General features: G+C 42.1%; 1 protein-coding gene across 1 annotated transcript in view; it reads left to right on the top strand.

Annotated features, from left to right (window-relative positions):
• The window catches only part of LOC310642678 (solute carrier organic anion transporter family member 1C1-like), a gene marked incomplete at its 5' end in the record, with an annotated part of 38,094 nt that extends 27,050 nt beyond the window's left edge, over nucleotides 1-11,044 (top strand). The window contains 6 exons of the mRNA XM_083366564.1: nucleotides 147-342; nucleotides 4,064-4,226; nucleotides 5,525-5,700; nucleotides 7,874-7,938; nucleotides 9,638-9,755; nucleotides 10,710-11,044. Of these exons, the coding sequence (XP_083222690.1) occupies nucleotides 147-342; nucleotides 4,064-4,226; nucleotides 5,525-5,700; nucleotides 7,874-7,938; nucleotides 9,638-9,755; nucleotides 10,710-10,929 (938 nt within the window). The 3' untranslated portion in view covers nucleotides 10,930-11,044. The remainder of the gene's footprint in view (nucleotides 1-146; nucleotides 343-4,063; nucleotides 4,227-5,524; nucleotides 5,701-7,873; nucleotides 7,939-9,637; nucleotides 9,756-10,709) is intronic.
• Between the last annotated feature and the right edge of the window lie 1,614 nt (nucleotides 11,045-12,658).

Raw genomic sequence — 12,658 nt, 5'->3', positions numbered from 1 at the left:
ACCTGCCAGGTGTCAAACTACCACAGGTGGTACCCGTACCACTGGTTGAAAAACCCTGGGTTATGGTAACTGTTATTCTGAAGAAGGAAATGTGTGTTGTGTTCAGTGATGGATGAAGTGAGGTCACAGCTCCCTTTCCTTTGTAGGTGTGATTCTTTTACCTATTACCATTGTGGGGATGTTCCTGGGAGGTTTCATCATCAAGAAGTTCAAACTGCCCATTGGAGCCATGGCGAAGTTTGCCTGCATCACCTTTGTGACGGCCTTCCTGTTAAGCCTGTTTTACTTTGGCGCCAGTTGCCAAGTGCCTGAAGTGGCTGGTTTGACCGTCAACTACTCTGGGTTTGTCGTCTTGTTCATCTTTGGGGGTGATAGGAGGAGGTTGCAGCCAACGCATGTTTTATAATGCATATTTTATAATGGATGCAGTGTATTCCGAATACATTGCTCTCTCTCAGAAGGGAACCAGGCAGAAAAGTTCTACATTCCCCCCACCCCACTTCTCACTTACTTTGATTTCCATCCAAAGTAGCCTTGGGGCATTTCTTTCAAAGGGAATGAGAAGATCCTTGTAATTCTCCTTGCGGGAATGGAAAGTTCTTGTAATGATTTCTTTACAAAAAGATCAAGAGTTTCTGAATAAAACAGAATAGAGCTGGAAGGGACCATGGAGATCTTCTAGTCCAGCCCCCTGCTCAAGCAGGAAAAGCTATACCATTTCAGACAAGTGACGGTCTAGTTACAGTATCTTCTTAAAAACCTCCAGTGATGGAGCGCCCATGATTTCTGGAGGCAAGCTGTTCCACTGCTTAATTGTCCTCACTGTCACGAAGTTTCTTCTTAATTCCAGGTTGCTTCTGTCTTTGTTCAGTTTCCAACCATTGTTTCTTCTCCTGCCCTCTGACACTTTGGAAAATAAGATAATAATAATAATAATAATAATAATAATAATAATAATAATAATAATAATAATAATAATAATAATAATAATAAGTTGGAAGGGACCTTGGTGGTCATCTAGTCCAACCCCCTGCTAAGGCAGGAAACCCTATACCATTTCAGACAAATGGCTGTCCAGTCTCTTCTTAAAAACTTCCAGTGTTGACCCCCTCTTCTTTGTGGCAGGCCCTCCAATACTGGAATACTGCTATCATGTCATCCCTATTTCTTCTTTTCTTTAGACCAGTCAAACCCAAGTCCTGCAGCCGTTCTTCATATGTTTTTAGTCTTCAGGCCTTTGATCACCTTAGCTCCTCTTCTCTGATTTTTTTCCCCAAAGTCTCCACATCTTTTTTGTAGTATTGTGTTGTGTGTGAATGGCCTGTCTTTCATTGTGCTTTCTTCTCCCCAGTGCCCAAAGGCCTATGGGGAAGACAGCCCCAAAGGGCATGATCTACACGTGGGAAGAAAAAGAGCTGGAATTAGGAAAAAGGCATGCAGAGGATTAGATGAAGGAAACACACGGAATAGATCTTAGATCTCTATCTAGACCAGCGGTAGGCAACCTTGGCTCTTTTATGACTCATGGACTTCAACTCCCAGAATTCCTCAGAGCCAAGGTTGCCTACCCCTGGTCTAGACCTTACTGCCTTACTGCCCATTGTGGCCAGCAGTCACAAGGTACTGAGGAATCAGTACCACTACAGCTACACCTTTGTATAGTGCGGGGGTCTGAGGAATTCTGGGAGGAATTCTGGGAGTTGAATTCTGAGGAATTCTGGGACTTGAAGTCCACAAGTCATAAAAGGGCCAAGTTTGAAGACCCCTTAGGGACGCGGTGTCTCAGTGGGTTAGGACGCTGAGCTTGTCGATCAGAAGGTCGGCAGTTTGGCGGGTCAAATCCCGAGTGCCACGTAAGAGTGAGCGCCTGTTACTCGTCCCAGCTTCTGCCAACCTAGCAGTTCGAAAGCACGTAAAAATGAAAGTCGAAAAATAGGGACCGCTCCGGTAGAAAGGTAACAGCGTTCCGTGCACCTTTGGCGTCTAGTCATGCTGGCCACATGACCACGGAGATGTCCTCGGACAAGCGCTGGCTCTTCGGCTTTGAAACGGAGATGAGCACCGGCCCCTAGAGTCGGAAACGACTAGCACGCATGTGCGGGGGAACCTTTACCTTTTTTTACCTTTGAAGACCTCTGCTAGAGTGCCTTCCCAGACATCCATCCTTCTGAAATCTCTCTAGTTGCCCACACTTTCCACTTTGGAAAAGACCCAGTGGAAATTCTTCCAATTAGGATTTCCCCACCCCCACTCCTATCCACGAGCTTCAGAGTGACAACCAGATGAGAATCAGAAAACAGCAACCTTTTGAGCAAATGCTCGCCCACATCTCTAACAATAAACTGCATGCAGTCCTTGACTTATAACCGGCCATTTAGCAATGATTCAAAGTTACGACCAAATCAGAAAGGGGCCTTAAAACCAGTTGTCCCCTGTGGTCATGTGACTGTACTTCAGCATTTCTAGTTTGGGGGAAAAGCAGAGTCCATAACAAACTACGGGTTCGCTTAATGACTGAAGTGGTCACTTAACTACCACCACAGAAAAAGATGCTAAAATCTGATTGGTCATGCGACTTACCCATCTTACAACTCTTATCACTTATGATTATAATGGGCAGCTTTGGCTGCACGGTGATAACTCGAGGATTATCTGTAAGCTGAGGGAAGAGGGGTGGGAACCACAGAGAAATTGGAAAGAAACCCTCAATCACCCTGAGAATAAGGTAGAAATTATAAACCTCTTAACAACAACAACAACAATACTAATAATAATAATAATAATGTTGGAAGGGACCTTGGAGGTCATCTAGCCCACCCCCCTGCTCAGGCAGGAAACCCTATACCGTTTCAGACAAATGGCTGTCCAGTCTCTTCTTAAAAACTTCCAGTGTTGGAGCATTCACAGCTTCTAGAGGCAGGTTGTTCCACTGGTTAATTGTTCTAACTGTCAGGAAGTTTCTCCTTAGTTCCAGGTTGCTTCTCTCCTTGATTAGTTTCCATCCATTGCTTCTTGTCCTGCCTTCAGGGGCTTTGGAGAATAGCTTGACTCCCTCTTCTTTGTGGCAGCCTCTGAGATATTGGAAGACTGCTATCATGTCACCCCTTGTCCTTCTCTTCATTAAACTAGACATACCCAATTCTAGCAACCGTTCCTTATATGTTTTAGCCTCCAGTCCCCTGATAATCTTTGTTGCTCTTCTCTGTACTCTTTCTAGAGTCTCAAGATATTTTTACATTGTGATGACCAAAACTGGATGCAATATTCCAAGGGTGGCCTTACCAAGGCATAGTAAAGTGGTATTAACACTTCACGTGATCTTGATTCTATCCCTCTGTTAATGCAGACTAGCACTGTGTTGGCTGTTTTGGCAGCTGCAGCACACGGCTGGCTCATATCTAAGTGATTGTCCAGTAGGACTCCGAGATCCCTCTCACAGTTGCTACTGTTGAGCAAGGTACCTCCTATACTATACTAGTGCATTTGTTTTTCCTTGCCTAAATGTAGAACCTTACATTTTTCACCATTGAATTTCATTTTTGTTAGATAGCGCCCAGTGTTCAAGTCTATCCAGATCCTCCTGTATCTTAAGCCTGTCTTCTGGAGTGTTGGCTATTCCTGCCAGCTTGGTGTCGTCTGCAAATTTGATGAGTTCCCCATCTATCCCCTCATCCAAATCATCGCTGAAGATGTTGAAGAGCACTGGGCCCAGAACAGAGCCCTGGGGCACCCCACTACACACTGGGATTTCCTTGGATTTCCCTGGGATGATTTTCGCATAAAAAAGTACAAAGTAAATTAAAGCACAGCATTAGGAGAGAAAAAATAACATCATCAATCCAACACATTCAAGAGTGCTCTTTCTGGAAGAATTCAGTCTTATTGTTCTGTTTTGGGATCCCTCCTTCTCACATTAGGTTGTTTTCCAAGGTTGTTATCCTTCTGCAACCCGTAGTTCTTCCCTCTTATGCATGGATGGCATTCTGTTGGCTGACAATATAGATCTATTTATCTGGATCTTTCCCCCTTTGGATTGCTGATGGCTCCATCATTATTCCTTTAGCATCAAAGAAGTGTCCTTCAAAGAGAAGCCATTATCTCTCTGCAACTCTGACTGCGGCTGTGAAGAGAGCCACTGGGATCCAGTTTGTGGAGACAACGGTATCACCTACATGAGCCCATGTTTAGCTGGCTGCAAAACGTCGGTGGGAAGTGGAAAAGATTTGGTAAATGCAGCCATGTTATAAAACCTATCCCTTCAGTGGAAAGGAAATAAGTTCTCATTGATTGATTGATTGATTGATTGATTGAGTTACCTTTTTGGGGAGATGGGTAGCACAAAAGTGTCATAAGTAAACGTACGATAAATGAAAAAGTATTCATTGAAAATAAATGAGTTAATTTCCTGAGAAGTGGCAAATCACAGAATATTAGATCTGGGCAAATTTTCAGAGGGGCGCTTTACTTCTATGCAAGATTTTCAAAGTTCCCACTGGTGCTGCTGTCCTTGAACGTTTATTTTATTTATTTATTAAATTTATGTGCTGCTCACCTCATTGCATGTTGAATCTCATGTTGTTGGAGCTAATGGCACAATAGCCTCTTCTGACTTTTCCAGCAACTTCTTGGAAAATCCAGAAGAAGATTCCATATGGGCAGTAAAGGGTAAAACAAGTCAAGATGGTTGACAAGATAGCAAACCCCACACTCATTCACACTGATGATGTTACTTAGTTGGGTAATGAAATGTGTGCAGGGAAACCACCAAGCATCAAGGACTCCATGGTTCAATCCTGAGCTTCAAAAGACTAGACTAGACTAGATTAGACTAGATTAGACTATAGACTAGATTAGACTGGACTGGACTGGACTGGACTAGAATAGAATAGAATAGAACAGAACAGAACAGAACAGAACAGAACAGAACAGAACAGAACAGAATAGAATAGAATAGAATAACGGAGTAGAATAGAATAGAATAGAATAGAATAACGGAGTAGAATAGAATAGAATAGAATAGAATAGAATAGAATAGAATAGAATAGAATAGAATAGAATAGAATAGAATAGAATAGAATAGAATAGAATAGAATTACGGAATAGAATAGAATAGAATAGAATAGAATAGAATAGAATAGAATAGAATAGAATAGAATAGAATAGAACAGAACAGAACAGAACAGAACAGAATAGAATAGAATAGAATAGAATAGAATAGAATAGGCCACACCCTTTTAGCCCTGATTATATTACCTAGCTGGGTAATGAAACATCCGCCAGAAAATAATTAAGCTCAGAGAGATTGAACAACCTTTTGTCTGAAATGGTATAGGGTTTCCTGTTTGAGCAGGGGTTGGACTAGAAGATCTCCAAGGTCCCTCCCAACTCAGTTATTCCGTTAGTTTGGAAATGATTAGCATTCCTAGAAACCATTAATTACATCGCTTGCCTACAACCACACAAATAGAGATTTGGAAATGTAGGCCATTCTGAGCATTTACTTCATTGTTCTTCTATCTTGCAGGTATTTCAAAACTGCAGTTGTGTGGGAGTTTCAGGAGCTGGTAATTTTTCTGCAGTTCTGGGTCAATGTCCAAGGGATCATTGTGCAAAAGAATTCCCTTACTTTTTAGTCTTGTTGTCCATGGTTGCTTTTATCTTCACTTTGGGAGGAACGCCTACATATATGCTTATGTTTAGGTGAAGACATTTTCATTCTTTTTTAAAGCTGGGGGGGCAAACTGGGTGTAAAATGGTAGAATTTACCCTAAAAATGAACGCTGAAAAAAATATTGTAAAAATCATACCCTTCCATTCATTGCTTCTTCTGCAGATTCCTTCTAAGCGGCAAAAACAGTTTTAAGATTTCAAACATTGCACCGAATTTTATTTCCTTTTATTGATAGCACAGGGAGTCCTCAACATATGGCCAGTTGCCTAGCAATCATTCTAAGTCAGGGCTTTTCAACCAGTGGTACGGGTACCACCTGTGGTACATTGACACCTGGCAGGTGGTACGCGACCATCCTAGAAAAGTGGTAGCGGGGGAGGGGAAGGAGCTGAACCGGTGGCAGCACCGCACAAGCCTGAGCGAGAGACGGCTGGAGCTGCAGGGCTGTCAGGGCTCAGCGGAAGCGCCAGGATCAGCGCCAGGCTCCAGCTGGAGCTCGGTGCTGATCCCGGCGCTTCCGCTGAGCCCAGAAGAAGCGCCGATCAGCTGGAATCTTGCAGCATCTCCAGGGTCTTGTGATTTGCATTCAGATGCTTGGCAACTGATTCATATTTATGACGGTCACAGTGTCCCAGGGTCATGTGAAGTGACCAAAACCTGCTGCAACCACCCAGCAGATGGGGGGAAATAAAAACCAAGCACCCCCCCACCCCCGCTGCCAATCCTCAACAGAAATGCTCACATCAATGAAAACCTCGGACAGGAGGAAGAGCGCCGCCGGGCGGGCAGGCAGGTGTCTTGCTTGGCTGTGGCTTGGGGGAGCACTTTTTTTAGTACCATTGTAACTTCGAACAGTCATTAAGTGAACTGTTGTAAGTCAAGGACTCTGTACTTCATCACTTTTTTCCTTTTTTTTTTTATCATCAAGTTTTTGACACCTTGCTAGGCAACTGGTGGTACTCGGATGTTGCCATATCCTAAAAGTGGTACAATGGGTGAAAAGGTTGAAAAGCCCTGTTCTAGGTTATGACAGATCCATCTTGGGGCTACTTACAACCTGGATTAAAATTTCCAACAATTTTCCCCCCCATGGTCATGTGACTAAACTGGGCACTCAGCAATAAGGCTGCATTTACCACCATTTTATGATGGTTTTGCCAAAAACTGGCATTTACCTCTGGTTTTCAGTAAAACTGCACCCACAGCAAACAACTACAGTATTTGTTTAATGACTGCAGCATTCGTTTTACGACCATGGTGTTTGCTTTAACGAATGAAGGTAAATGGCAGGTATCCCCGGATGATGTTGCAGGATCCAACATTTGCTTTAAGACCACCATGGTCTTAACAACAGCCACAACGAAAGGTCTTAAAATTGGGTTGATCACATGACCAACCTGATTTACAGCGGTCATGACTTATGAGACCAGGCTCCATTTATAGTCATAAGCCAAGGACTATCTACAGTATAATGCATTGTAGAAATAGAGCACGAGCAAACATTTTACAACTGCTATTACAGTTCCTAGTGAAATTTTTTACTTGTGGAAATATACTGTTGTTACAAAAGTCAATTTTTCCAAATCAATAGTTGTAATTTCACTTCACTGTGATTTGCCCACACGTATTTATTTAATTTTTAATCCAAAGACTTGAGGATGAGTAACAGCACTGTTTAAAAATTAAAATAAATTTTTATCATTCTATAAAAGGCTACAAAGATTAAAATGACGTTAATAAATAGGACAAGAATAAAACACTTATTTATTTGTACAAGCATTTAAGGATATTTAATTCATGCTGATGGATTTTTTTTCCCAATGGGTGAACTTTAAGTCTGTACTTAATTTGAGTCAGGACTGAGTTGATGTTGATTACACATCATTCCAGTTGGGGTTCAGCTCTGAGCCATACCAGGATATTGTGCTGACTAGCTTGTTTTCAGATTTCATTTATTTCTTTAGTGTTATTTTTATTAAGATTTTCCCCTGCTAAAAGACAAATCTAAAGAAAAAGAAATAAAAGAGAATAAAAAAAGAAAGAAACAGGGAAAAAATGATAGAAAAAGAAACACAAATTTTAAAATATATGATTTCCAACCAACATTTACAATCTTATTTTTTTTTGTCTTCCCTCTAGAATTCATTTATTTCAATGTTCCTCGTCTAAACTCACTTTTGAACTTCTCCTCATCTTTTTCAGATCAGTTTCACCAGATTTGAAATCTTTTGCTGTGGGCATTGAAGCGTTATGTGGAAGAGTCCTTGGTAAATAGATTCCAGATTTCATTTTAGATTTTAAGCAGATAACCTTATTTATTAGCCATGAGATGCTCAATATTTTGGAGAGAAACTGAGTAACATGGTATCCTAAGAGTATCCTCTGTCTTCTAAATGTATTGGATTCAATTCTCTGTCATTTTGAGTGAAGCTGGCCATCTGGATAATGTCAATTTCAGGAGAACTGTTCTAAAGCTTCTGGTGATGAAAGCATAGCCACCCCACTCAGTTTGGCAAATTCTTGAAATGGCTGGGATTGTTTAGTCTAGAGACTGCAAACTGCCATTGGACAATTTCTTTGCTGCTGTCACTTCCCCTGTCAAGTTCTCTTGATTGACAGAATCCCAAGAGAATTCATACGGAAGTGGTGGCCAAATTAATCACACCTGCACAGTCAAAACCCCGCTCCTTTTTTTTCCACCACACAAACAGTATAAAAAAGAGGGGGAGCGCATAACCATTTATCCATTTCATTACTTAACCATTGTCCTCCATGTTATCAGTGAGCCATAGTCACTGGCGCTGACATCACTTGACATCATTTTGTGAGGGAAGCCCCTGTTTGCGTTCTTTGAAAATAAACTTGAAACTGGCAATCAACCCAATTGGTTATTTTCAAAAGAAACAAGATGGCTGTCCTGATTGATCCCCGAACTGACCAGCATTTGCATCTCAGCATTCCATCAGTAAAGTTTTTAACAAAGAAGAAAATGCATAAGGCGCCAAATGAGCATCTACAAGTAGTTCTCAATTTACGATCCATTAGCTAACATTCGGAGTTATGACAGACCTTCCCAAAGGTATTTATGACCCGGTTTCAAAGTTCGGATGACTCTCCTCCCCCCGCCCCCAGCCCCCACAGTCAAGTGACTGCATGCCAGACACTCAGCAGCCCCCCGGCATTTACTTCCATTTGCAGCATCCTGCAGTCTCATGACTGCATTTTATGATGTTTTGTAGAAAGTTGGCATTTACTTCTGCTTTACAGCAAAAATAGTCCATAATGAACAATGGGTTTCCATTACAACCATGGTGGCAACTTAACCATCCCCAAAAAAGGTCATAAAAATAGGTCTGGCCATGTGGCGACTCATTTTATGACTGTCATGACTTAGAACAGGGTAGGCAACCTTGGCTCTTTTATGACTCATGGACTTCAACTCCCAGAATTCCTGAGCCAGCCATGCTGAGGGGAAATGGAGAGGTTTCCAAGCTGAGCCATGCTGGCTCAGGAATTCTGGGAGTTGAAGTCCACGAGTTACAAAAGAGCCAAGGTTGCCTACCCCTGACTTAGAACCATAATGGTCAGACTCCATTATGATTGTAGGTTGAGGATTGTGAAACAGTTGAGCCAGACCGTTTATCACAATACAGGAGAACCTCATATTGAAAGTGGAGGGTCAAAATGTGCCTGTGGATGTGATTTGCAGTGACAGGGGGGGTCAGGGGTCAGAACAGGATGCCTATTCCACATAAGCTATGCATACAGGCCGGAGGTCTCTGCACAGTCTGGAAATATGGCTCCAACTAAAATCCTTGGCACTTCCTACTCCTTGTTTCTTTTTAGGAGTTTAACCCAAGCCATGAAGTTCTCACTGCGCAGACTCTGCCGCTGAGTTTTTGTTCCCCTCAAGCCTTGCTGAGTATGTCACGTCTGTCCTACTTGTCTCTCTTGTCCCTATCTCAGGGGGGCTCCCTTCCCCAATTTACTTTGGAGCTTTGATTGACCAGACCTGCTTGAAATGGGGTGTGAAACCCTGTGGTGGATCTGGGGCTTGCAGAGTATATGATACCAAAGCATTCAGGTAAGCCTCAAAAGGAAGAAAAGAACCGATGGACTTAAATGGGCTCTGTTGTGTATTCCTCGGGTTGTGTTGGGTCTGGATGAATAAAACTGTTTTCACACCTTAAAGAACGGTGAAGACCCTTCACAGAATAGATACATGTTTATTTGTATTAATATAGCTTTCAGGAAGAGGAAGGAAGGAAGGAAGGGAGGGAGGGAGGGAGGGAGGGAGGGAGGGAGGGAGGAAGGAAGGGAGGGAGGGAGGGAGAGAGGGAGGGAGGGAGGGAGGGAGGAAGGAAGGAAGGGAGGGAGGGAGGGAGGAAGGAAGGGAGGGAGGGAGGGAGGGAGGGAGGGAGGAAGGAAGGAAGGAAGGAAGGAAGGAAGGAAGGAAGGAAGGAAGGAAGGAAGGAAGGAAGGAAGGAAGGAAGGAAGGAAAAGCAAAGAGGGTGTGGATAGATGGATAGATGGAAAGTAGGAAAACAGGAAGCCAATATTGGATGGATGGATGGATGGATGGATGGATGGATGGATGGATGGATGGATGGCAGGAAGGCAGGAAGGCAGGGTCAAGGGCAAGAACATTGCAGGAAAAAATGGACAGGAAAAAAAAAAGAATATGAGAGCACAATCAGTAATGGAGGAGGAGAGACTGCAGTGCAGCTCCATAATTTTAGTCTAGGACCTAGGTTCACACCACACACTAAAACCAAACTAAGCAGACCGCACTATGGAACTTAGCCACTGTTAACATTCTAATGTGGACCTCTTCAATTGTGGTTTATTAAATAAACCATTATTGGACAAAACATGACTGCCTGGTATGGGAATACCATAGGCTCTGAATCTTCCGGCTTCTTTTGTAAAACTAAGGACATTATTGATCTCCAAAGGTGAAAATGCTACTCCTCTTCTTCTAGGAAACATTCCTGCTTTGTTCCAACTCAGCTTGTTCTCCCTCTGTTTTTTCTCCTAGACATGTCTACCTTGGGATCATTGCTGCACTAAGATTTGGGAGCTTCTTTCTTTATATCATCCTTTGCACTCTAATCATAAAACATTGCAGGCAAAGCAATCAAATAACGAAGGACATCAAAACTGGAGAAGTACTTGACATTAAGTTGTCCAATATCAGTCCAAAGACAGAAGAGTCCTCTCACAAGGAGATTCAAGTTGCTGGAGACACTTCTTTTTGAAAAGGTTAAGGAACATTATCTTGGATGCTCATGCAGACAATGGCTGCAAATTATGGACTTATCATGAGCAAACTGTGGAGCTCCTAACCCTACTTACTCCTTGACCGAGTCAACGTGCTGCCAGTCACTGGAGTTAGACATTGACATTAGCATCAAATGTTCCTTCAGAAAGAAGAATCTGAAACTCAAAGTTCAAGAAGGTCTTAGATCAGGGGTGTCAAACTGCCAGCCCACGGGCCGGATGCATCATGCTGAAACCGCGCCTACCCCATTGCCGGCAATGGAAAAAAAGCCACGATACATTGCGACACGTCACGTGACGTTGCGAGTTTAACACCCCTGTCTTAGATCCTGGAGAAGATATCAGAGGAGCTCCCATTAATGATCCAACTGAAATAGTGATATGACTCCTGGGTGAAACATGGTGGTCTTGGGAATTCATAAACACTGGGGTTGTTAAAACTGGGCAATGCCATGTCAACTCTGGCACAAAGAAGTGGAAGTTGGAAAAGGAAGATGTGGTTTTGGAACACAAAATGTAAACTCTATGTTGCATTATAATGAAACAACAGAGGAGATAGTTTTCTTGATTTAAACAACTTGTCATCTTCCTCCAGTGCTAAGTTTCCATGAAACTCTTCCCTTCTGAACAATTTTCTTCCCTTTTGGTTTAGGATCACTCTACACCAGGGATGTCCAACTTGGCGACCTGTGCCAAGATCTGTGGACTTCAACTCCCAGAATTCTCCATGCTGGCTAAGGAATTCTGGGAGTTGAAGTCCACAGGTCTTAAAGTTGCTAAGGTGAGTCAACTCTGCTCTACCCAAATTTTGCACAAGTAAAGTTCGCTGGCAAATTTAGTTCCTAGAGACAATCACTGTGCAAATTGCTGGCTATTGCAGTGTGGAGATGACCAATGTATGTGGTTGCGAAGGTGCCACAACAGGAGATGACACTAAAAGTCATGCCTTTCTCTCAAAAGATAAGGACTGCCACATCTGGCAGATAATCTTGGTTAACTGAACTCTGGTTTACTAAGTTAACCCAATATTTTGTGTTTGTTTGACTGAACTGTAAACTACATTTTCCAGATTGGCTAGATTCACATAACAAAATAATCCATAAACTAACTGTTGTGTTTCGGGTTCGAATGAGCAGGAAAGATGCCAGGCATGTGAGTACAGAGTAACAGCAACTTTATTGATAACCATAACTGTACTGAGAGGTTTAGGGTATACACGCACTCTTTATATACCGTCATACAACCAATCAGATTGAACCCACTATTCCCGCTATTTTGGTTCCCGCCTGAACTGTTAGAGCTCAGTACATGTGCTGGAGAACTGTTAGTTCTCAGTAGGCAAGTAAATAGGTGTTTTACCAAACCTCAATACATGACACTAACCACAAGACATTTCGGACTAGAGCACTGTGTAAATACAGGCTTGAAAAGACCCATTGTGTTGTTTTTGGTTTCTATCACTTCATTGTTTAGACTTTTTTTATGAGTTTACAGCTGTTTTCACCTTTTTCAGTTAAGTAAGTTATTATTATTATTATTATTATTATTATTATTATTATTATTATTATTATTATTATTATTATTATTATTATTATTATTATTATTAGACATATACCACCCTGCTCCCATAGGACTCAGGGCGGTTCACAAGGTTTTTGTAAAAAACAATACAACAATTACAAAAATTAAAAACAATTAAAATAATTA

This window comes from Vipera ursinii (genome assembly GCF_947247035.1).
Source record: "Vipera ursinii genome assembly, chromosome: 6".
Taxonomy (NCBI): domain Eukaryota; kingdom Metazoa; phylum Chordata; class Lepidosauria; order Squamata; family Viperidae; genus Vipera; species Vipera ursinii.
Note: the sequence above shows the minus strand (reverse complement) of the source record. Positions and strands in the feature narration are given on the sequence as shown.